This window comes from Fundulus heteroclitus, chromosome 5, assembly GCF_011125445.2.
Source record: "Fundulus heteroclitus isolate FHET01 chromosome 5, MU-UCD_Fhet_4.1, whole genome shotgun sequence".
Lineage (NCBI taxonomy): Eukaryota > Metazoa > Chordata > Actinopteri > Cyprinodontiformes > Fundulidae > Fundulus > Fundulus heteroclitus.
In genome coordinates, this window is record NC_046365.1 from 19389843 (window position 1) to 19415676 (window position 25834).

Here is a 25834-nt window from a genome sequence, read left to right on the forward strand (position 1 = left end):
CTCATTCAATGGTTTGTCTTTATTTTTATTATTACGTCAGGGAACTCCTTCAAGGCAGTTAGAATACCATCTCAGGTGAGTAACCTCGCAAAACTCATCAGGCTAATCGGGTTTTATTCCTGCTTTGGTTACTGGCCAAAACAGGAATCAAACCAAAGTGGGAGAGGATTTAGAAAAAAGCTAAAATATATACAAAATTTTGAGTTATTTCACAATTTTGTGTTTTAAATTCTATTTAATTTTGAGTCATAGTTTTTATGTACTCACTATGTTTCTGCAATGTAGAAAGTGATAAAAAAAATAATAAGGAAAAGCCGTTGAATGACAACTGTGAGTCCAACCTTTTCACTAAACATGGTGTACATGAATGGACGCATAGAAAAATTAAAGAATCCATATTATGTCATCTTGTCCAACTCTACTTAAGGCATCAAACCTGTTTTTTGTGGAAGTGCAGTAAAATAGATTGTTTTTAACCCTAATGTGGAGAAATCCTCCATATGTCTATAAATCCACTGTATAGATTTTTATGGAGATGAGATAAACCTCTTCATGGACATTGGAACATGAGTAAAACTCTGAATCTGCTGCTCCAGCAGATGGCGATGTAGCCTCAAACAAACCAAAATGTTAACATTCTCCAGACCAAGTCAGGATGGTCATTTCGACTTCAAAAAGCCTGCTTTTAAACTCCAGGAGAGTACCGGAGTACCAAGAAAAACAGCACATTAAAAATCATAAAACTATAGACATTGACAATTCTAACAACAGAAACAAAATAAAGCCATATTTTCTTTTACAACAGGCCAATCGTGGAAAGTCATTTGACATATCCCTGGTCTGGATTCCACTTCTGCAGGTGTTAACACAGATTATCTGTGCTTTATGACCAACAGCAGAACTTCTTCCAGCTTAAACATTACTTTCTGTAACCTTCTGGGATATCTTGATCCTGTCCCTTGGACACAAAATAAAATGTCCTTTTTAAATATTGCCATCAATATGCACCCCACCCCCCCCAACCCCACCCCCTCCCCAAATATGTGTGGTGATGAATTTGATTATTACCATCAGTCCTCATAATACACAATGAACAATTAATGGTATGAATTTTGTCCCTTTAAATGCCAGTTTTAGCACCAAAAGGCTCTGTGTTTACAGTAATAGAGACAATAAAAGGTTGTTTCCCCATATCATTCATGCAAAATGGATTCTGCAAGAGAGAATCAAGAGAACTGGGAGCAAATTTTATGCACAGGGCTGTTAAGAAGTAATCAAAATCTTGATTTCTTTATCTCGTTCCTTTAATGGAAACGTGTAGTGTGACGACAGCCTAAAAAAAACAAAAGGTCCTGAAATTTTATAAAGGGATGGAGACGAGGGAAACACTGATGGATGAACTTCCAGCCCTCAGGCGGCACTTTTGTTGAGCCCAACAGAGCCATCACATCATCAATAGTTCAGCTCTATCCTTCCATTTATCACTCTGGGGTGTTTTCCAGTATAATTTGATTTAGTCAGTCCAACAGCTTTCATGGTCTTGTTCTAAAATGTATGAAGGATGAAATCAAACATGTTGCAGCTTTACTAAGTTCTAAGAGAGTGTCTTTATTATTCAAGCATTCCCACTGAAACGTATCAATAGCTTATGAGCCATCCATTGTGCCGTATTCTTGTTCGGAGGAAGTCTTCCTTCAGGTGTAGAAGAGCAAAAAGCACTTGTCAAAATATTTAGCGGGCAGCGCCTGTCACTTGTTTTGACCCCCGAGCAGCAGATTCTGGGAAGGCCTTCCCAGAAGTGAAGCACACCGCATTCCGTGCATTTTGCTCGGGCAGCCCGGTCACTTGAGCTGCTTTCGCCGCAGGCGGCCACGCACAAAACGTCCACCACCCTCAATCCATCATTGAAGGTTATTCTCATCAACATCCAAAACTAAACAAACTGCATTCAACACGTTGTAGATTAGATGAAATAGGACAGAGTAATAGACTAATTCTTAAGGAATAATCTTTAAAAAGGTCTTAAAACTAATTTGTTTTGCTTAACATCAAATATAACTTTTGCAGCAAATTTTGCAGCGTGATTCATTTCAAACAGCTTTGTTTTGACAAAAGAAACTCGTCGGCCTTTGCAAGCTTTCTGCCAGTCAAACTATCCTCAAACTATCCTGCAAAGTTACTTTATTTTGAAATCCACTGCAATTCACTGAAATTCTCAAGCTGTATGCAAACAAAATTTCGTTCTGTACGCACTCTGTGCATACAAAATGACAATAAAGTTTGTCTAAGTCTAAGTCAAAAGCTGGCAGCAATGTGACGTCAAAGAGTGATGTCATCAAACTGTGAAAGAAAATTGGAAATGATGCGAAATGTTATCCTTAAATATTGCAAACTTTGTGATGACGGCATCTCTCATTTAGGTCTTAATCTCAATCGATAAAGCTGGATCACCAAAAATGTATCGCAGTTCTGTTGGTCAAACTATCATAAAAAACAAACAAACAAGACAGGAGGGGAATATGGAAATAGTGAACTAGTGCTCATTAACTAACAGACACTTATGTCTTAAATAAAGACATCTGGTCATGTCCTACGGATTTAAAAGACTCACACCTGTTGGCAAAGCTCTTCACGTGCTCATTCATACAGAAACTTTCAGATCTCTGAACCAAAATGGCCACCTCCACTCACATTGAAGTGGTTTGCGCAGGTCACACAGGTAGGATTGTGTCTGAAACCTATAGAATGGCTCACGAATCAACACTATGATGTAAGTACATAAACAGTAAGCTCAATTTGAAATTACCATTAGGCGTCAGATCTCTTTTCTAATTTAATTTAAAAAGCTAGGGAAAGAACATGTTCTTTTTTTTGTTTTTATGTATTTTAAATTGATTCCCAGGTCATTTAAGGGTAGAATTTGTTGTGGAGGCAGTAAGGGACTTCACTTCTTGTTTCATGTTTTTTTTTTTTTTTTTTATGTAACCAAATAATAAACTGAATCCAGTGTTACGTGTTTTACTTCATTTCTGGCACAATTATTTTGGACATTTGGGCTTATTGTTGTGTGTTCTGAGTAAGCGAAGAAAAAAAATAACTTTCTTTAGCCCTGGTATTCAAAATGCTTCAGTGTACATACATAAATAATAAAAATAAGAACATCAGCCCATCATGCAGATGCTCCAGAGTAGCCATACACAATTGGTACAGTGGTAACCCTGCACACGGGTATTAACAAGCAAAACCACAAAAACGCCTACATATGTAAAATGCCTAGACATTTTAAGCAAAATCATTGTTGAATCTTCTGCTGGTGGAATTCTGTAAAAAGAAAATGTGTTTTTATAGCAAGGTAAAGAGTCCTATGTGACAAAGACAACACTCGAATTGCTTGATAAGACAAATATACCAAATGTCTGTAAGCTGTGAGGGCTGTAACTGAAGAAAAGTTCAGAAAAAAACTACTTTTAAAAAAAAAAAAAAGTACTACTTGTGAATTTTGTGTGGGCATTGACTTACACAACCTGAAATTAAGATAAACTTCATAGATGGGAGATGACTTGAGTCAAAATGAGTTAAGGGAGGAAAACATAGTGCAGTATTTGTTAAAAACAGAAGTAACTTGAAATAACTTAGAAATAACTTGAGTTTTGGTGCTTTTGATGCGTTTGTCCGTCAGACAGCTGGCTTCACTGGGTGTGCATCCAGTGAACCCGGCTGCCTGCAGCAGGAGTGAAATGTCAATAAATGCCATAGAGCGTGTGGCAAGCGGACTTACGCAAATAATAACATAAGCACCCCTATGTTTGGGAGATGCCGCGGATGCTTTTGCGTCATGACCTGTCTCTCCTGTGGCCTTTTTGACTCACTCCATGAAGGGTAAACGTTTTCTGTGTACACCAGTTTATTGAGAAGTTTTCATCTTTTACTGCTTTTTTATTTTTTACCAATGGTCTGCCCTTAACGTCCTTAATGTTGGTGGAGTGAAAAACATGAACATTCAACAAATTAGCATATTATTGAAAAGTTCATTTATTTCAGTAATTAATTTTACAAACTGAATAATACATATAGATTATATAGATAAACACTGACTGGTGATGTTTTCATGTTTAAAGCCTTAATTTCTGTTAATTATATTTTTTTTAATTATAAGGTACTTTTAATCTGACACACTAGGAAGAATGTCTCAAATATTGGATCTCTGCTTACTTCAGACCAATTTTTTGGTCTGGAATGTGCAGGTTTTTTTTCTTCCTCTTTGAGTCGTGTGCATCAACGCACTCTGAATGCACTCAGCTGCTTAAGGCATTTAGTCGCCAAGTGTCCCATTACTCATGCTGATGCACCCAAAGTACAGCTGAGACTTTCGTCCCATTACGAGTACATCACGGTTCACTAGAATCTCTTTAAAAGGTTATGCAATATAATTGAAAAACTCAAATATTATACAGATTCATTAGACAGACTATGTATTCATATATTTTAGTTTAATATTACGCTAAAGAAGCTGCCGTTCAACACAGTGCTTTACCCAAGCGTATCAATAGAAAGTTGAGTGGAAGGAAAACGTGTGGTAGAAAAGGGGGGCAAAGTGAAATACGTTCAAGAATTTGGGCTAGATTCATAAGGGATTGTATCTCCTGCTACTTAAAGCTTCAAGGACATCATGATTTCATTTTTCAGCTTTAATAATCATGATATTGCCGTACTTTATGGACTCCATTGAGACCCACCAGTCCAGAAGAGCTGAAGGCTGTGATTAAAGCAACTTCTGCTGTTTTTACAGCGTAATCAATGTATTCACAGCAGTTTTTCACTGCCAAACAACCAAGAGTATGACACTGTAGATAGAAGAGGTGGTCTCTCAGAATCGCTGTCCAGTTTAATCTGTTCTTATCGTGAGACCGTAGCATTCTGGAAAAATTCGGAGCTATTTTAAAATTAAACAGTAATATTGATCAACTTGGAAAAAAACCGGGCAGCATGTCGAACTGAAATAGGCTGCTGACCATGAGTGGATTTGCGGGGCAGCTTTTCATTTTAACTAGATTGTAATTTTTGTTCTATCATCTTAGGTTCATGATTCATAGCAGAAACTTCACCTGTCCTACCACAAAGTTTAAAGATCTGTTTAATGCCCGTAATTAATTTGTCTTCCTTATGCACCAAAATGGATTTGCTAACTGATGGATCTCTATATTCGTTTTGCAATTGAATGTTGATTCAACATAAAGTTAATGTTCTGCAAGGACATAAGGAAACTAGGTAGAGAGCGATGTAAAAGGAGCCCTTATTGAGTATTAAAATGCATACACAGTACAGTACATGGACATATTTTTTGGTAGACTGTCATTCAAATTCCTTTTTTTTTTATTTAGTCTTCTACAAATTTCCTGAAAAACTGAATATTGTGTGCCCCATAGCGTCACACCTTATGTTATGGATCTAAAAAATTGTTAAAATCGAAGCAGATGACCGTTCATACTAAGCCTGGTTCTGGTTCTGCTGGAGGTTTTTCCTTCCCGTTAATGGGGAGTTTTTCTCTCCACCATCGCTTCATGCTTGCTCAGTACGAGGGATTGCTGCAAAGCCATGGACAATGCAGACGACTCTCCCTGTGGCCCTATGCTTCTTCAGGAGTGAATGCTGCTTGTCAAGACTTGATACAATCAACTGGGTTCCCTTATATAGGATATTTTTTGACCAATCTGTATAATCTGATTGAATTTGACTTTGTAAAGTGCCTTGAGATGAATTTCATGAATTGGTGCTATATAAATAAAACTGAATTGAATAAAAATCTTTGAAAGAGTTGTTTAAATAAATGAAAAATATGATGGCTCCAAGGTGTTTCACATGTTATTCTTCAAGTGTAAGTGTGTGTATATGTATATACATATATGCAACACAGTTTGATTTCATGTGTGTACATATATATATATATATATTTATATATATATATATATATATATATATATATATATATATATATATATATATATATATATATATATATATATATAAACATATATATTAGTGTTGCACCGATACCGATACCAGTATGGGACGAGGCCCCGATCCAGCACTAAAATGATGGCATCAGTATCGGCGAGTACCAACAAATAGGCACCGATACCATTTTGATGTTTGTATGTCACTTGAACGCAGCCTTCTCTCTCCCGACTAGTATTATACATGTTATATAAGTTCATGGAAGTTGCACTATTTTTGCATTTGAGAGCCAAAACTCAGGGTTTAAAAGAGATTATTCAATTATTAATGTAATTTTTACTGTTTTACTGTTGCACTACTATTATACATGTTATAATTTCACGAATGTTGCACTATTTTGGCCTTTGAGAGCCAAAAGTTTATTCAACAATTGTCACCCATTCCAGGTAGGTAATAAAAAGTTCTACTAACCTAAGTAGTATGCAGTTTTTCATATATACACACACACATCAATTTCAAACAGATGGTATCGGTATCGGCCAATACTGCACAGCCAGGTATCGGGTATCGGTATCAGGGCCAAAAAATGGCTACTCTAATACATATATATATATATATATATATATATATATATATATATATATATATATATATATATATATATATATATATATATCACTGCACAGGGAACATATGGTAGTTATTAATCCTAGGCTGAGTCGGTTGCATAATGAAACTGTAAATAATCTGCTCTTGAAACCAGCTGTGATATCCGCGGTATGTTCTCTGACGGCCAGAGCTTAGGACCTAATTTCATTTTGGTGTGGCGGTGACTTGCCCTCTGCTGTCTGTCCTTCAGCATGAGCAGCAGATGCATTCAGGCGCAGACCCTTTTTTTTTTATTTTTTATTTTTTTTTTTTTTATGGTGAACACAGAAGTGGGAGGTGGAAAAACACCGAGCTCAGAGAAACAGGGAGGAGCCATCCAGAGAGAAATACTGTCCAGCCTGCTCAGTCCACACACACACGCACACACACTCCTCCATCCGCCAGGGCTCCACTCAGCTGCCGAGGGTTTGTTTTCTCTCGCGGTGTCTGCTTTTCCGGCCAGTTTTGTCTGTAAAATTAAACTAATTTACGGTTAGCTCTCTTGGCTACTCGTTCCGGCTACATGGCTAGCTAGCATTGCCAAGCTAACCATCGTTAGCTGCGGAGCCGCCGGGTGTGTGTGTGGGGGGTGTTCAAGTGGAGAAGAGCCGAGGGGGAGCGCGGAATGGCAGGAATTCAGTCGGGTTGCCCTTCCAGAAGAGACCGCGACTGAGCAAAGTGAAGCTGTGCTCTCCTCCCACAATCACCGGTGAGTGGCGAGCTAATGTCGGTCAACTTCGCGTTAGCTTAGGCTTAAACTGTTATGATGTTGGCTAATGACCCAATTACTGCTCTACGTGTAGGTGTGGAGACATTTACTCGATGCTTTTCAGGAAGCGTGCCCATCAAATGCTTATGAAACGTCACAATAATGTCTAGAAATTAACATGTGTGACGATGTTGGTGTAAAAGGGAAGAAAAAGATAAAAACGAAAATATGAGGGGATGCATGTAACGCTGCGTTTCCCATTTAAATGCCCCAACCGGCGGCGTTTCTGTTGCGTTGTTTGGAAATAAGAAATGTTTATGCGAGGATCTGTGCTTTGTATTGTTTCCAGTTTAGGTATGAATCCACTCTCTGAGTGCGATTTTGATTTCAGTTTTTACTTGTAGCCCGGGTAAAAATTAAAAATTCAATGGACCGGTTTCAGTCCCCCAGGCGGGCTCGGTTGAACCCGTTTCAGCAAAACTGGTTTCTGTGTGAACGCAGATCAAAACTCGATCCGAAAACGCATCGGGATAAAACCCAGCTATCAAATTGTTGTCTTCATTTATTTATTTATATATATATATATATATATATATATATATATATATATATAAACAGACAGAAAGGAACAATATTTGCTTGCAGAATGCTAGAGTATTGTTTTAATACATGTCTAAATCTTTTCAGATTTAGACATGTATTAGCAGTGCACTAATTAAAATTTTTCAAATATTGTTACTTCCATTGTAAATAATCTGCCTAGTGTTGTTACAATCGACATTGTTACTTCCAGATCAACACCAGTTTACTTCCAGATCAACACCAGTTAATGGAAAATCCACATAATTTAATCACTTTTAATCTGGGATCTTGCACTTTTGCCTCCCCGCCCCCTTCAGGACCCACTCTTTAACGTTTTTGTCCCTAAACGAACCGTTTTTGTTCTCCTGCACGCAAAGCGCTGCGTATCAGCTTTCTTGTTTTTGCAGTAATTTGAGATAAATGTCATTTAAAAAAAAATAAATGCCTGTGTCTTACATTTAGTTTAATTGGATATTGGTTACCAAAGACCTTTTGTTTGACCCGTTTCCATTTATTAGGATTCTGGTCGTTCTCTAGTCTCGTTTGGGGCGAGTCGAAATGCGACAGACTGGGAGGCCCGGTCGAACCAAAGCGGCTCTGAGGGACATATTTGATATTTGGGCTGTAGGACCAAATGTCTTTTGAGTAAGAATTATGCCTTAAATATTGAAAATTACTTTTGGATTTTGGCTGTTGACACTTTTGAAACCTGGTGGGTATAGATGGTACGAAAAACATCAAGGACGTAAAATGATCAGCACTTATTTATTTTATTTTTTTATAGGCGATATTTATGTTGGTAGTTTTTTCTCTTGAAGTACTCTAGTTCGGCTCCGTCATCCGTCAACCTCTCGTTGGCCTCTACGTCCTCTTCTCACTAACCCGGTTGCGTTTAACTTGGCAAATAAGGAAAAAGTTTTCATAAGAATATTTGCACTGCAAACTTTCTCGCCATTGCCTCCTGTCCCTAAATCAGCAGAAGTCATGTGACTGTTTACTCTTTGGTCGAGCTCAGCGTTGTGGCGCGGCGAGCATCTAGCTACAGCTACAAGGCGGCTTCAGCGGCAGTCTATGGATATCTTCACGTCGGTAGAAGGCTTTGAAAATGTTTGCAGTGGCCAAAAAAAAAAAAAACCCAAGAAAACACTGGGTTGGATGGTTGCTGCATCCTCCGCAGGTCCACGGTCCCATTACTTGGATCACTAACGTGTCTATGGACCTGCAGAGGTGGCAAAATACCATTCAACGTAAAAAATGAGACATAAACACACTGCTGAATATTAAAATGTGCCGAGGTGTTAACTCATACTGACGTGGTGTTGGTGTGTGTTTTTTTTTTTTGTTTTTTTTGTTGTTGAAGTTGCTGACTGACCCTGAATCATGACGGTAATTATAAGTGGTTGTAGTAATACGCTGTTTAAAAGGTTTACCCGAGGAGATCCGTTAGTATTTAGTCTGTCTTGGCTTGTAGTCTGGCCCGGAGGAGCAAAGCATGACAAAACTGCGGCAAAAAGCGAAAGCAGAAAGGAGAGTCAGTTTTTTTTTTTTTCCTCCCCTGAATGAGAAACGACGAGAAAAAACACGCAGAAAAGTAAAAAAAAAAAAAAAAAAAACAAATTCCAAGATGGCATTGTTGTTGTTGTGTTTTGCACCTCGGAGCTGCTGTGCTGAATCCCTCGTTGCCTCACACGCCTTCTGGCAGGCGGCCACTTGCTACGCTCGCAGTTAAAAGCCTGTGCTGGCCTGTGGAGCAAAAATCCCGGTACACGGCGATCCAGACGTACACGGGTCTGGCACAAAATAATAACGATGATATTAAAAAAGAAAAAAAGAGTTAAAGAAGTAAATCCTTTTCAAATAACACTCTCTCTCTCTCTCCTGCCATTAAGCTCCTTATCCTCCGGCATCCAGAACATTCTGTTATAGCCATTTTCATTTCTTTTTTTTTTTTTTTTCTCCCCCCTCCTTTTGTCTGGAGTGTTTGAACAGAGCCCAGCTCCAGCATGTGGTGTGTGTGCGTGTTGCTTATGTTTCAAAGAATAAGCCGCGCCTGCTTTTTAAATGATTTCATGGAATCTGGTCATGCCTCGCCAAGAAAGGCGCTCTGGCAGAGAGAGCGAAGCTGAAGGTAGCCTATAGTTTGCAGTGAGAAGCCGCTGCGGAGTCGTGCTTCCCCCGATGAATGACGGGGATGCGCCGCGTCCGCCGATCATCCGGATCCTCGGGCCCGGCCTCGCTGATACTCGCTGATACCCCCCCCCCCCCTCTTTTAGCCAGGCTGCATGTAGATCTATGAGCCCATCTGACCGTCAGAGATGAAACCCCATTCCCCTAACCGATACCTTTTGATAAATGTTTTTGCTCTTTTTTTTTGTCTTGTTGTTTTTCTGACAGGTGTGTTCTGCTTTCTGCCCAGGTTGTTGGTGTTACTGTAACTCCCATCATGGTGCAGAAGTATCAGTCACCCGTGCGGGTGTATAAACATCCCTTTGAGCTGGTGATGGCGGTAAGTCTTTTGTTTTGTTGTTTTTTTTTTTTTTTTTTTACCTGTGGGTGCCAGGAAGTTTCCTCTCCATGGGATTATTTTTTTTTTTTCTTCTTTTTTGAATGCATCGGTTATGCAACACCGATGGGTGGGCGCAACTCAGGTGGTCCTCAGAAGGCGGCCATTGGGTCATCTGTTTAAATTGTCCTGTTAAAAGGCACGGCGGTCGTGTCTCTGATCTATAACCCACTGACTTGTCTACACGGCATAAAAACGTTCGAATTCAGCCGTTCGCTGGTCAATTTTTCCCCAAAAAATAAAATGCTCACCGCTTGCCAAGGTTTAGGGAACCGCCGAGGTGAGCACATTTTCACGCTGCACGTTGGAGTATGCGACCGGGATGTGCTTTCATGCCAAACAGAAAAGCTGCCACAGATTCAGCGTTTTTTAGAGCGTTTTGAGGCATTAAATATTCAGCGGCCGGCAGCACGGCTTCTTCACAGCCGGCTGATTCGCTGGGTGCGTTATTTGGTGACGCTCAGGCAGGAATGCTGCGGTGTAACGTGTGTGTCTGCACACTCCTCTGGACGGCCTGCTGATATTCAGCATTAAATCATAAAAGACAAGAGAAAGTAAACGGAATAGGAAATAAACAGATGTAGCAATCAAGTGACCAGAGACTGTAATCAGTAAACTTTCCTTTTGAACAAATCTCATTGATCAGCAGGTGAAATTGTTTTTTTTTTTTTTTTTTTTGGGGGGGGGGGGGTGTTTTTATTCCCACCTTGTCATTAAATGTATCAAAACTTTTAGCTTTTAAACAGATCGAAAGTACTTTGGAGCACTTTTTCTGCTCTAAAACCAACCAATGAAGTTTAGGCTGTGGATGTAAAAACAACATCCTTTATAATTCTTTTGCGTTCAGGTTGAATTTAAAACTAGCACCTTTTTATCAGAGAGCCTGCGCCGCCTTTGTCGTGATTTTTTTTATCCGGTGTAATCCTAGGAAACCTGGAACTACTCAAAATCTGAATTTGCAGGCGTGTCCTCCAAGAAAACCAGAGATCACTGTCTACCAGGAATTTTTTTTTTATTACATCAAGAAAAACGACAAAAAAAAAAAAGAAATGTCTTTATCAATGTTATCAAACCAGCAAATGCGAATCCATTCACTTTAGTCATTTCTCTGTCATATCTTCATTATGATTACTTAAACAACGATTCTAGCCAAGCCATCTAACAAGGCAGCAGCTACACGTAACGGTGCTTTGGATATTAAAAACTGATGCTGAACATTTGGTTTCAGAGCAGCTGTTTTCTCCAAACGCAAAGCAGATTCGGTGCCTGTGAGAGGGAGGATGCAGGGAGACCAAATCCCCTTAGCACACGCAGGATTGAGCAGCGGGCAAACAGATGGCTAAAAATAAAACGCAGGTAGAGGGCCGCGCCAGCTTCCACAGAGGGCGAAAGCTAACCATGGAGACTCTGGGTTGCATGTATGTCCTCTTTAGAGCTTTTTAGAGATGGGTCACATCTGGAGAGCGGTGCTTTTATTTTATTTATTTTTAAAGTAGGGCATGAACACATGGTGGGTAATTTGTCTTTGGCGGAAAAAAACGCCTCGTTCACGTTATTTGTAGCTGGTTTTGGTCTATTAAGCACGTGAGCGTTTGTTCCATTTAATCTGGGGCTCACGTTGGATGAAGTTTGGTTCTTTCCTCTGCAGGGACAAGTTTTGCAGACGCTGCAGAGCAGACTTGCTGGTCCTTCACTACCGCAGTATAAAAACATCACATGATGCCGTAGCTTTAAATTTTCTCAGTCTGTTATAAGGGAGCTGCTCAATGAGACCACGGTTTGGTATAACCCTGGCATAAAGTCCTCCGCTTCTTCTGCCGGGTGCCTTTTGAGTTGTTGCGTCCCACTTTTCACATCTTCACCTGTTATTTTTACCGTTCTTTGTGGAGTTTGATTGCAACGCTCCTTTGGGGCTAAAGCTAAAGCCCCACATGTCCGCGTCTAACCACTGAAGGCTTTCCTTCAGTGGAAATGTCGCCGTCTCTCACTTTGCTCGCTGACAGGTGCTGTTAAAGGTTTTAAAGCTCTGGCCTAACATGTAAGCCCCGGCGTCCTCTTGCGTAAGCGACACTTGGATCTCTGATGCCCTTCACGTTTCTGCTCTGCTGCCGTTCCCTCGCAGAGCTTTGCCTTCCCGCCGCCGCCGCCGGCATTCTTGGCTAGTGAACCTCAGCTCTGTGGGTTTTATGAGCCTGGTTTCTTTGCTGGAACAAGTTAGACATACCAGCTCAAGAAAAGAATAGCCAATAATGCAACATGGGTAGATTATCACTGTTTTATTTAAATTGTAGATCTGTCGCGCACCAGGAAAGGCCTGGTCAATGCATCCCTACTCATATCTACACTAGCTGGTGCAGGAACTGTTAGGCGTCTCAAAGTTAATCACTTTAAATCTGCCTACAAGCTTTCTTTTTTTTTCTTTTTCGGGGTTTGTCATGTCGACTTGTTCTGTGATCTCCAGCCAGTTCAAAAGGTTTCCTGTTATTTGTGAAGCCCCCTCTCTGCGAGCGCCGCTGGACTAATCAAACCAAAAAGCTGCACTTTCCTCTGCTACAGCTGACCGGCTTTCTCCCCCGAGCCACCCGAATTAGCAGCCGGCAGCAATCTGCGGCACCGTCAGGCCGTCTTGCTTCGAGTTTTCTGCTCAGAAACCAGCATCGGTTGTTTCGTAACCTCGGCTACGGCAGGGCTTCTTGTTTTTTACTTGTCGCTGCGTCTCAATAACAGGAAATGTAGTCACTGCCGTTGCAGGCGTTAGCGCTGCAGTCCAGTGTCGGAGCCCTCCCGTCAGTCCCCAGGGAGTCACGGTGGAATGTCAGAAGCTCCACACAACGCCCCTGTTGTTGTTTGTCGGGCTGCAGGGACGTCAGCTTTCAGAGCACAAGACACACCGAGGGCTGCAGGAGCCACAAGAGAGGGGAAGCTGACTGAGGACGTGCACGTCCACCTTCAGTCTGTTGAAGTGCACACTGCAAAAACGTATCTAAAAATAAGTAAAATGTTCTTAAAGTTAGTGTATTTGTCCTTGATTTGAGCAGGTAAATAAGATTATTTGCCAATGGAATGAGCATTTTGACCCATGAAATAAGATAATTAAACATCCTGCACTTGATATAAGATGTTGGAGATGAGTTGTTCCTATTTTAAGTGCAGAAATCTTATTCCATTGGAAAATAATCTTATTTACCTGCTCAAATCAAGGACAAATACACTAACTTTAAGAACATTTTACTTATTTTTAGTTCCGTTTTTGCAGTGTAACTAACTCTGGCTTCACTCTTTCAGCTAGTTAATCTGCATGCTGCAGCCTAGTGTGGGTCTGACCTGCTTCGGGGAAACCGTTCCTGTCCCCGAGTCTATACGGGCCAAACACTGCAAAAACGGACCTAAAAATAAGTAAAATGTTCTTAAAATTTGTGTTTTTGTCCTAGATTTGAACAGGTAAATATTATCCGCCAATGGAATGAGTATTTTGACCCCTAAAATAAGATAATTAGACATCCTGCACTTGAAATAAGATAATGGAGACGAGTTGTTCCTATTTTAAGTGCAAAAATATTATTCCATTGGCAAATATTCTTATTTACCTGTTAAAATCAAGGACAGATACACTCATTTTAAGAAAATATTACTTATTTTTAGTTCCGTTTTTGCAGTGAAGGGTCCAGGTCCTGCTTGTCTGTCTGCACACTTTCTGCTGGATAGAAGGAAACGGGACGTGCAGCCGTGCTGTACTGTCTGCTGGCCTTTTCTGCACAATCAGCAAGAGAAAACCTTTCCTTCCCGGTGACTAAGCTGTCCTAATATGTTAAAGCTAAACAGATGCAGTGTGCTTCTTGTCACAAGGAGACGAAGAAAAATCCACCTGGGTTCTCTTCCTTATGTAATTCTGCAGTATTTGGTTTGAAGGCGGAACATTATTTTAACATTACAGACGTGGCTAAGCGGTAGTCAGCATTTTTTTATTTATTTATTTTTTTTTTGTGCAAGGTTGCATAAAAATTTATTCTCACTTCTTTTTTTCTTTTTTTTTTTTTTAAATGATCAGGCTCTAGAATTGCTATCGTGGCGACTGTCACAGCAAAGGGAGACTTGAACCTGTCTCCTGCTGTTTAAGATGACTGTTACCTAAGACGTGTCTTAATGAGGCCCAGAGGGACTGACTGTGTCTGTGTAACTCTGTTGGGTATCATCGTTGCCCGATTGTTCCTTTACTGAAACGTGCCTCCACAATGCGACGCACCGACCGAATCCTCAACCTCTTCCGAGCCGGGAGGAAATAAGAACATTTCAGTCGGGAAACCCACATGTGCTGCAGATGTAGGATAGTTGTCTGCTTCGCTTTGTTAAACGACGAAACTAAAACCGATTGCCGTTGATAAGAGTCGTCACATTCTGTTCCACTCCGCACGAAACAAATCAGAGGACTTGTTTTGGTTACGTTTTAATCTGTCGGCTCATCTACAGCGACGGCATCCTCTTCCTTCTCCATCAGCCTAGTTTAGGGTTCATCCGTAGCTCGGACTCAGTAGTCCGTCATGGTGTCTTTACTAGCATGCCTGTGCTTTTAATTCTGGGCTCATCCCAATGGCTCCTTTTGTGTGTGTGTGTCCTGCCAGGGTGACCCAAATACGACCAGGTCTGGTTAAAGCATTTGCAGCCCATTTCTCCACTGCAGTGGCTTTTTTTTTTCTCCCCCCTCTCTTCCTATTGTTTTAATCCTTGTCTAAGCTGCTGGCAGGTCTGTCGCTCAACGCTTTATGGTCTCGCATCCAAAAATTTCTGCTTGCACAGCCGAAAGCTCTACTTAACATTTTTTTTAATGTTGGAGCGACACGTTTCTGTTAAAAAGACAAAACACAACCCGACAGTGGAGCATCCCGGTAGGAGATGTGAGGTCAGGAAGGGAATGATCCGAGTCTGCTTTAGCGAGCGATTTCCTTATTTAAACTCTAGTTTATCGCATGGCTTCCCCTTTCGCTTTGTATGCCTGTTTATTTTCAGAGTTCATCCACTCTGCTGAATTAGTCTGCCAGAGCCTTTCCTGCTGCGTCTAATTCACTTAGCCCGTCAGATGATGCTTGCCAAAAACAGTCAGGAGTTATGGCCTACTGCAGGGAAGGGGGGGGGGGGGGGCTTATCATTCAGCAAGCTCCTTCAACAACCATGTGACTGCAGGAGCCAATAGGAAATTGCAGCCGATTTCATTCACCGATCACCAAGACAGCTCATTCATCCTCTTTGCTGCTGCAAGGTCGAGATGCTGCCTCAGTGATCCCTCCCCCCCCCCCCCCTCACAGCCTGCATCTCTCTTCTAGACTCCTGCGAATGTGTGCGCGCATTATTCTTACACAACTGACCTATAGTCTGCTTTCACGCCGCAGTCCCTCTGTGCTGAGTCGGCGGGTGGTGACTCAGTGCTCTGCAGCAGCTAAATGTCACTTGGGGAGAACGGAGACGGGTCTCTCTGACCCGGGATTGAGTTCGGTTAGAAGACAAAACAACCCATCCTGCAGTTTCCAGATCACATTCAGAATGTTAACATTTACTGAGGCAATTGTGGAGAAGCGTTGAGGGCCTTGATAGCTGTGCGGCTCTTCCTCTCCCTGCCTGAAATAGTGCAGCAGTAGTGGTATCCTTTTACAGTCAGTCCCTTAGGAGACACTTTAACCTGCAGAGGCGTATCAGGGAAAACGGGATGGGGAATGTCAACGATGATTGCTTTTATAGCACTGGAGATGAACTGAAAAACGGACCAGTGAGCAGGCTTCTCGCCAGCGCGTTTCATCGTGATGGACCGTTACACTGAAAGTTGTCAAAGTTACGCTGAAATTAGACCTTTACGTTCATTTTTATGAGCGTAAAGGTCAGCGCCACACAGATGTATGAGGGCAACGTAGAAAGGTCAGTAAAGCTCTTGAATGTGCATCAACGCAGCTATAAACCTCCTGAACCACATTAGCTAACGCTAGCTTTTATTAGCTTGATGAACAGCCCCCTTCGAGCTGCATTACGCAACGCTCCGCTTTGGGAGCGCATCCGGGGATCAAGACGACACACCAGCACTCACGAAACACCAACACACACGTCAACAGCCGTCCACCGTTACGCTGAATAAGCAAACTCCTGGCGAGGACCCTGCGTGAGTGGATTTGTGTTCTTACTGTTCCTTTTTGATATCTGACACAGCCTGCTTGCATTCTCTGGGTATAGATCTATATCTTCTCACACACATCTGGGCGGGCACTTGAAACACCTTTGCTTGCGAGATGCTGAAGACTTTGAGTTGATTGCAGGTTCTACGTACAAGCTGGTGGTTCTAGGCAGAGGCACCGTTGCAATGCACACCGAGCTTACTGGAAAGAGGAGCAGTGGGTCGCTACGGCATGCGGGCACCAAAGGCTCTATTGTTTTGTGGGCGATGTGGCACAGAGGTTAGGGAGTTCGACTTGCAATTGGCAGGTTGCCGGTTCAATCCCCCGCACTGACCGTCTCTGTCGTTGTGTTCTTGGGCAAAACTTTACTCACATTGCCTGCTGGCGGTGGTCAGAGGGCCCGGTGGCGCCGGCAGCCTCGCCTCTGTCAGTCTGCCCCAGGGCAGCTGTAGCTACTAGCATAGCTCACCACCGTCAGGGTGTGAATATGTGTGTGAATGGGTGAATGACTGATTGTAGTGTGAAGCGCTTTCGAGGTCGTCAAGACTAGTTAAAGCGCTACACAAGTACAAGCCATTTACCATTTATCTTTAAGGTCGTGAGTTGGCGCTCTCTCCTATTTCTGGGCACGTCTACACCTAAGCCTAAGAGGGGTTTTGACATTGACTGGAAAAAGATATTCTTACCACGATTTAATAATTTGCTTTGTTAACCTTAGATTCAAAGTCTTGATGTATGGCAGCAGTTAAATAATCTGTTGCAAAACACACAACTACCAAAGGCGTGTTAGGTTTTTGTCAACATAAACTTTAGACGAAGCCTCAGCATGGTGTTGCTGGTCTAAAGGCTGTTTAACTGGTTGGTCTAGGATTGAGGCGTGGAACATGAGATCCTTTCTATTAGTTCCCCTGTGAGGTTTTTTTTTTATTTACTTTGTATCACATGACTGGCTTGTTATACTTTTTGCTTTGTCTGTTTATTTCAGTGCAAACGGTAACATGATGCTGGTGAAACTAGCATGATTGAACAGGGTAATTCACCAGCGGTCTTTGGCTTCTGACCATTGTGTTGTAGATCATGTTTGTTGAGTAAATGAACATTATTCATTGGATATTTTGTTGTAGATCATGTTTGTTGAGTAAATGAACATTATTCATTGGATATTTTGGTGAAAGACTTGGTTTTAAACTGGATTTTTAATGTATTGCCATCTTTTGGATGTTATACGAATACCTAATCTTCCCTGGGCTGTGCTATAGTGATGACACGCGGTGGTGTTTTAAAGGTGTATAGCCACATAATATGCTTATAAAAAAACAGACCAAAAAAACTTTGATCTTGATTAAAATAAGGTTATATACACCAAGCCTCCATCTTGATAGCGTTTTGAGAGTCCTTTTGGGGCGTAAAAATAATTTGTTGATTAGCAGATATAAGCAGATGTGGCGCCATCTAGCGACAGTATCGCAGAACTATCATAATGCCAGTTTGCTTAATTTATAAATCAACTGTAAATAATGGCAGACTGAGCCTGACCCTCTGCAATGCCTCACAATGAAACAGCAGCTCAGCTTGGTGGAGGATCAACCGTTATTAATTAAATAAATCGATCTATAGCAACTTTAAGAGCCTTATATCAGAACATTTACTCACGTCAGTCAACTCTGCGGTCACATCCGAGCCTCGGCAGGTTTAGCGTCCGCTTCAGTGAACACAAACGTTCAGACTGTATTCCCAGTGACATTCCAGTCTTTTCCCTCTTGGAATGATTTTTTTGTGTAATCTATCATTAAAAACTCTATGCAACCAGAGTGAGCTACTGACATATAAATAAAGTTAAATAACGTGGCTATGCACCTTTTAAGGCTGCGACGTCACATTTTTGTTCATTTACTGTGTCTTTAAATGTTAAAATTGACAGACGATCACGTTTAGGGTTTCACATTCCAAGCTGCTTTGTCAGACTGACTTATTTATTTTGTTCTACATTCATTTTTACTGAATGACACTTTAAAGGTGAGAGAAAACTGCTCATATTAGCATCAACGTGGCGCTGAGGAAGCTAAATGAAAGTAATGCAATATTAAGAGTTTCCTAGAGCTGCCGTCTTTGGGTTTTCCTCCACTCCCTTGTAATATTAAACCAAGGAAGTGTTTCTTGCTGATTTCCAGAAGGAAGGATTTATTCCAAGTAAACAGGTTTTGCTGGTTTCAATTCTAAGCAACCATATTGCGTCTTTAGATATCAGCTGGTATTCCACGCTGGTGCTTTCTGTTACAAGTCTTAGAAACGAACAAGTCTTAAAAAACAGGGATTTTAATCAACCTTCTCTGTAACTTTAGTCCCTTTTTTAATTGTTTATTTTCAGGATCTTGTTTTTATTGTTTGCTCACTCGAATACCACTGAGCAATTATCTGTTGAACTGTTTCTAATCCACTTTAAATTATCAAAAAAAAAGAGGTATAGTTTGGGAAACATTGCTTTGTGTCCTTAAGCAGGACCACGGTTAAAAAGGTTGGCTGGTATTTTCCAGATGTCGATCTATTATCGTCAAACTTGGCCCATCCAGACACATCAATTAGAACTTATATTTCATATAACAAATCATTTCAAAACCAAATCAGATGTATGACTTGCCTAACGCGCTAGCATCCTGCATAATAATGGCCCTGATGGGTCCGGGTCCAGAGCAGCCGGAGGCGGTGCTGGTCGGGGACTCGTAATGATTTTATTTATTTTTTTGTCACCAAAAGCAGGCTTATTGACGTCACCCTCCCGTCCATGGCCCCCGCTGAAAGTGACTTTTTGTTTAGATCTTGCGTCAGCGACGGCAACATTTGTTATATAATATCTATCGAGCCTTTTTAAGCATCAACATCAGCGAGCTGTGTCACCGAAGCCAAAGGCTTGGCTTTGTTTTAGTCATTGATGAGCAAATGCAGGGTTCCTGCGAAGGTTTGGGAAGTCTGAAAATGTTTATTTCATGCGATCATTTTTCCAAATCTGGACAAGTATAGAAACATGAAAATGTTGTTTGGGAGTTCAGACCTGTTCTGTACTCTTGCATTATTAAACGCATAAATGTTTAAATTTCTGAGCTTTTTATGTGGTCTTGTTGGCGAGGTTTGTATCTGGTTGCCAAATCAAACCTTTACTTTTTGTCTAACATTTTGGTTTTTGAAATGCAGATCATTCAATAATGAACAAGCTTTCATTATTGAATGATCTGCCTTCACTGCTGTTTCAGGGCTTTTAGATGCTTTAACCTGGACCCTAAGTTCTGAGCTGGGTTCTTGTACGAGCCCAAAAAACTGAAATTAATGTTTATGGCATTTTGTGAAAGGATCAAAAACAGATTTAAAAGCAGAATTCGGCTGAACTAAACTTGTCCAGATTTAGAAAAACAAACAAACAAAAAAAGACTTAAAATGGGCTTTTACCAAACTACTAAATTAGATGCCAGCTTCAGCACGGTGTTGATTTGTGATAGAAAAATACCCAAAACAAAACACAAAACCCAATTAGGTGAATGGTTTGTATCTAATTGGGTATAATGTAATACAGCCTGACTAAAACTCTAAAAAATCCAGTTGTAAAAGTATCAATATTCGAGTTATATTTCTAAGAACACTGTAATTGTTCAAGCTATTTATATTATTCCAAGAGTATTTGCGGTGTTTAACAGTAACGAATGAGAGGACGGTGGTCTCTAGAGAGCAGGCGGCTGTATTTCTCTGCATTCGCTGCACTCAGATGACCCTTTTGTTTGTTACAGGAGGGGAATTCGCCGTTTCCTCTTCTTGTGAATTTTCTCTTAAGGAAACCCAGCGGCACGCTACGATTGCCCTTTCAGTGTTTATGCTCTGCCTTGTGGGTTTGTTTATCACATAGTCTCTTCCTGTATTTTCATCATAAAAGCGCCCCTAAACTAAATGTTCCCATTTTTTTTTCCCCTCCCTGAGCCGACCGGACTTTAGAAATAGCTAAAACTGACCTCCGCGTTTGGCTGTTTCTGTTACACAACCACTTTCATAAGCGTCCGACACATGGTGTTTATTCTTAGGAGAGCTGGACGTGTTGGGAAAGAGCTTTGTCGCGTCCCTTTTTCAGATCTGACATCAAGAAAACGTGTGTGCTAGCGTTGTTGAATATCGCTATAATGGCTACTTCTGCTGTTCTGGTAATCAAGGAAACCTGTTTGCACGGAAATCCAGTTTCTTAAAGCCTCTTTGAGCTGCACCACACAGCAGAAAAAAAACTATAAACACATTATTGGAATTCAGAGCACAAAAGCATGGCATCCTCGACTTCGTCTATTCTTCTGCCCTAGCAGTTCTGTGCAACGTTGACCCTGTGCACACTGACACTGCGTTGACAATGCATCTTAAATGGATAGTGCATCCTCCTTTCTGACAGAACCTGGTGATGCACCTCCAGAGGTTTAAGCTCTTTAACGTGACGCTCCTGTTCTCTGCTTGGACCGGAGGATTAAGAGCGTCTCAGCAGCTGTTCTCTCAGTAAACGACTGGCTGTGTTTCTTCATCAAGATGAGGGATATATGATTCCTTATATTTGAGTCACGGCCAAAGTATTGTTGCAAACAGGGTTCCTGCGGATCCTTAAAAAGTCTTAAAAGGCATTGAATTCTATAATATAAAACTAAGGCCTTAATTGGCATTAAAATGTCTTAAATCAGTCTTTCTTAGGTCTTAAAATTAACAGGTCATAAATAGGATTTTATTTTTGTAATTCTTACCAAACAGTAAAATAATTGACACAATTATATATTTTTTTTAATTTACTGAACGGCTCAATGTAAACATTATTGGTTCCGTCCCGATAGCAGAACCAATAAAAACTGTTGCAGCCGGACTATAGCTGTTAAAAAGAGTGGTTGTGGTTTTTAAAACTGATTTATAGTTTATTTTAGTAGGGAACAAAACAAAGTTTGTGAATTCAGTTCAGTAGTTGTTAAAAATGTATCTGTAATTTGTGTGTTTTTTTTAGCTTTCTTCCTATATGGAATGTTTTTCAAAATTTTAAACATGTCTACTGGGCCACAAAGTAATAGTTTATGTTAAAATAAACATTTGGGTGAAGTTGTCGCAACCAGGTTTATCTTGTTTATTGTGAAGTTGGTCTTAACTTTTTATTTCAAGTGGCATTAAAAAGTCTTAAAAAGTCTTGAATTTAACTTGCCTTATGCTGTAGGAACCCTGTGCAAAAGTCAGCTTGTAGAACAGTGGGCCATGTTCATTATTTTTAATTGAATATAAAAGATATATAAAATGTCTAATGAAATAGATTTGTCCAAATATCCATGTAGCTTTGCTGCCAGCGGTGTTTTGTGTTCCCTATAAACCCTGTAAGCTGAAACTTTATTCAGGCGTGGCTTTGAAACCGTCAACACTCAGATAATGTAACTCTGTGAATCACAGGTGAATCATTTTATTTTTGAAGAGTCGTACCAACACAGGTTTGTTTTCTGTTTGGTCTCTCTGTGGATGCGGCGGGTTTGCGTTAAGACGCCGCTTAAGGCGCACCTGGATGGAAGCGTGATGGTGACCTAGAATCAAACCAGAAAACCGGTGACCCAGATTTAGAAGGCAGGGCAGTCCTGGATCCTCTTGTTGCTCCATCAGCTGCACGACCCAGAGCTCTGTGTCATCTGGATGATGTTGTTTCCCTGGAACGTTTCAAACTGTACTCGGTGCATTCTTGCTGCAGCTTGCACTCTGGTATGTTTCTGCAGAGGCGTTGGATGAGAAAAACACCGGGTCCCAGCTGTAAGCTTTGCTTTGCCTTCAGGCGTGGGCGTTCTCTTATTATGCACTACATCCATTTAATAAGTGTTTGTTTTTTGTTGTGGGTAATGCTAAAGGCCGAGATGCAAAAGTAGCTAAGTCCCGCGTCACAGAAACCAAAATTGGCTCTTTCTCCCAGAAAAATGTCCGTTAAAAACATTGTTTCCTTTAAACATGAGTCCTTTTTTTTATGTGTTTATAAGTGTGCTTTGATTTATATTTAGCTTATTCTTTTCCTCTGCCATAGTTTGAAGATGGATGATTTCCTGGGCTCTTTGCCAGGTAGAACACTAAAAACATTTGCATGCGCCTCGCAGCGCGGCGTGGCCTCCATTTGCATTGTCCCTTTTTGTTTTTGGAGCTTGTGAATTTCCTGAATCTCCCTTCCTGAGCTGAACAAATGATGTTTTCCAGACTCGTAACCTTTACCACATTACTTTGTGTCCAAAGGGGGGGCAAAAAGTTTTGTGTGTGCAGGAAGAAATCATGAAACGCTGCATTGTTTTATATTTTTATGTTTTTTATTGTGTTCCCTCATCCGCCTCTGGAAAGCACACAAGCTCTTTCCAACCAAATTCCAGGCAATGTTACTCATAGCTTGGCCAACAAACCCCATCACTGTGGAGACTGGGGAGCCATGTTCTCACTTCTGTTAGTAGACTCTCAGCGCTCCTTATTCTTTTAACTTGCTTTAAAAGATTTTGGACTACTAGATTTTTCCTTCTTGTTACTGAATATGTTACTCTATCAAAAACTGTGACTTTTTTTTCTTATATCTGGGTAGCAGCCTGTGGTTTCACTTTTTAACAGCATTTTCCTGGAAATTAGGTGCTGATGTAATTACTTGCCACACTTGTCCACACTGTTTGTGAATTTTATTATTTATATCAACAGAAATTGGAGAAAAAATGCAGGTTGACCTCTGCTGACTGTAATAGTTGGGTTAAGTCTGTTTCACTTTATTTTAAGCTCTAAAATCTCCAAGTGTAAAGGCTGATTCCTAACAAATTACTAAATTATGAATTATTTGGTTTAAGGTTTGATTAAAAAAAATGTGGTGGGACAGGTGAATAGAAAAGGTGTTGTTAGATAGAAGGCTTTACTTTCTGCAAATCCCTGATTGTATTTTTATTTGCTACATTTAATTGAAAGCCGTCTTGTCGAAAAGAGGGAAAAGAAAATCCTTTTTTGTTAATTATTCATAAACGTCTACCAGGATTAAAATGATTTCATTTTACATAAACACTCCATTGTCAGATAAAACCTGTTTTTACTATTTATTTATTTTTACACGTCTTGTCATTAGGAATTGCTGTCATAATGTCAAAGAAACTCAACAGATTTTACTTTTACAAGTGGCAGATTACTGCTTTCGCCATAGTGCTCCGTTTTGATTTATATATGCAAAAAAACGTTCTTAGATTTTATTCTGGGACTGATTCATGTTCAATGGACACAAATGGAAAGATAGAAGAAAAAAAGACGAGACAAGGCAGAGAGCAATATAATATCCTTGGAGTCTGCTTCTACACCTGCAAAGAGGGAAATAAAAAGAACAGCAAAACCAGCCGATAAAGTATTACAGGTACAACCAACCAACGCCTTGATACATCACTGAATAATATTAATATCAAATGTATAAAGTGACAGCTGTAGATGATAATAGTGTTTTTCTGTATAGAAGTGGATCTGTTGACACCTGAATCCATTCACCTGTAAGGGTTAGCAAGAGTGCACTTGTGTATGTAAAGTTTATCCATTAAAAAAAGTTAAAATTTGTTGTTTGATGGTGTGTTTTAGCCATTTTTAATACAGCCACCCTGTTTGGTCATATAAAAATGGCAGTTCAGGTATTTCTATGGAGGTGCACTAGTAATGTTTCACTGCCTCCCAACATGAGAACAGCATCAGCAGTATTATTATTATAGCCTTCCTGCGGTGAGTGGTCATCAGTGATTTTGACAGACGTGACTCAGCAATTGCTGAGAAATTGTTGTTGTTGTTGTTATTATAATAAAACAAATGCAAAACAGTCAGACGTTTTAAGCTGTCTTTAACTTCCTCTGTTTATTACCGCAGCTGTCATAGTTAAAACAAAACAACTCTTTATGTGCATTCACTGGAGAATCCTCATTTTAAATGAGATTTGCAAAAGGCCGGCAACATTTCCACCTTTAGCTTGTCCCGTCAGAAGCAGGACAGTCAAGAGAATGGATTAGACCTCAGAATGGATTGCTTTTGCTGCACTTTTTAAGAGTTTCATCGTAAGCGGAGCGGAGCAGCGGTGGATTTTTATTGCTGATGGTTGGTAGTTCCCCCCCCCCGTCTGCTGTTAAGCGGGCTTATTGTTCTTGTTGTTGCAGGGCGGAGGGGGGAAAATAAACCCATCGGTTTTGTTTTGCAAATGCGTGTCATTTGCGGTGAGTTTGTTATCGGTGGACGCCGGTCTAAAACGGGCGAACCAGATGTTTAGAGTGTCGATGGCAGCACAAAGCCCAACGCCCCGGTGTTCCAGAGCACGGCAGCTGAACAACAGAGCTCAGCATTCATTTATTCAGGGGACAGTGGGCAGCCGGGAGGCGTGGCAGCAGCACGGAACAACGGCAGAAGAATGCGGCCCTCCGCTCGCTCGCCGGTTTGCTCCTACATCCAAATGATCTGCTAGATTCTGGCTCTCACGTGTCTTTGAAGAACACTCTTCTTTGTTTAGCTCAAATTAAAGAGATAAAGCGTCAACATATTTGGCTTGATCTTTTTTTTCGTCTTCTTCTTCGTCCTAAGATCGCTGTCTCACTGCTCGTGTTGTCTTTTAGGAAAATCTCATTCTGTACAGTTCTAGTCTTGGACCCAGTAAAAAAATCAACAACAACATGGCCGTCAGCGCTGCCTCCTCCACACTTAGGTGAAGTGTACCGTGTAAATGTTGCTTAATTAATGTATTTATTTTCTCTAAAACATTCGCCCTTTGAGTTCTGCAGCACGGCCCGCGTTAATGGAGAGTCCGCTTTTAAAGACATGACGTTATGAGCAAGATGTGGTTTATTATAAAACGGCCTGCTCCTCCAGACACGCCCGCTATGAATCCTGGGCAATCAGAGCCGAGGTGGTTGTCGATGAGCCGTCCAGATTTTGGCTGTTTAATTCTGCATCATGTTGTTTTTGTTGTTGCTGGAAAAGCAGCCGAGCGCACCTGAGCTTAGTTTGCCTGAGGTTTACCAACAAACATTTCAGAGGCTCAATTGTTCCTAGCCGCTCATTATAAAGGCCTGGAAGAGGGCTTCACCTCACTCGCATTAAATTATTGTTTTGGACTTTTTTTTTTTTTTCCAATACAATTTTCGTCTGCTTTTCTATTGTTCTCGTTTTTTGTTCTTTTAAAGATTATTTGCATTATTTTTATTAGATATGACAAACCAG

The 25834-nt window shown here is 40.7% G+C and overlaps 1 protein-coding gene across 4 annotated transcripts in view; it reads left to right on the forward strand.

Annotated features, from left to right (window-relative positions):
• Positions 1 to 6938: 6938 nt before the first annotated feature.
• Positions 6939 to 25834, forward strand: part of si:dkey-237i9.1 (SEC14-like protein 1) — a 32888-nt gene continuing 13992 nt past the window's right edge. The window contains exons 1-3 of one of the 4 annotated variants that reach the window (XM_036137112.1): positions 7242 to 7312; positions 9255 to 9280; positions 10311 to 10400. In XM_036137112.1, the coding sequence (XP_035993005.1) occupies positions 9275 to 9280; positions 10311 to 10400 (96 nt within the window). In that variant the 5' untranslated portion in view covers positions 7242 to 7312; positions 9255 to 9274. Of the gene's footprint in view, positions 7313 to 9254; positions 9281 to 10288; positions 10401 to 25834 lie in introns of all 4 variants that reach the window. The other 3 variants (XM_036137113.1, XM_036137114.1, XM_036137115.1) reach the window with 3 other exon arrangements.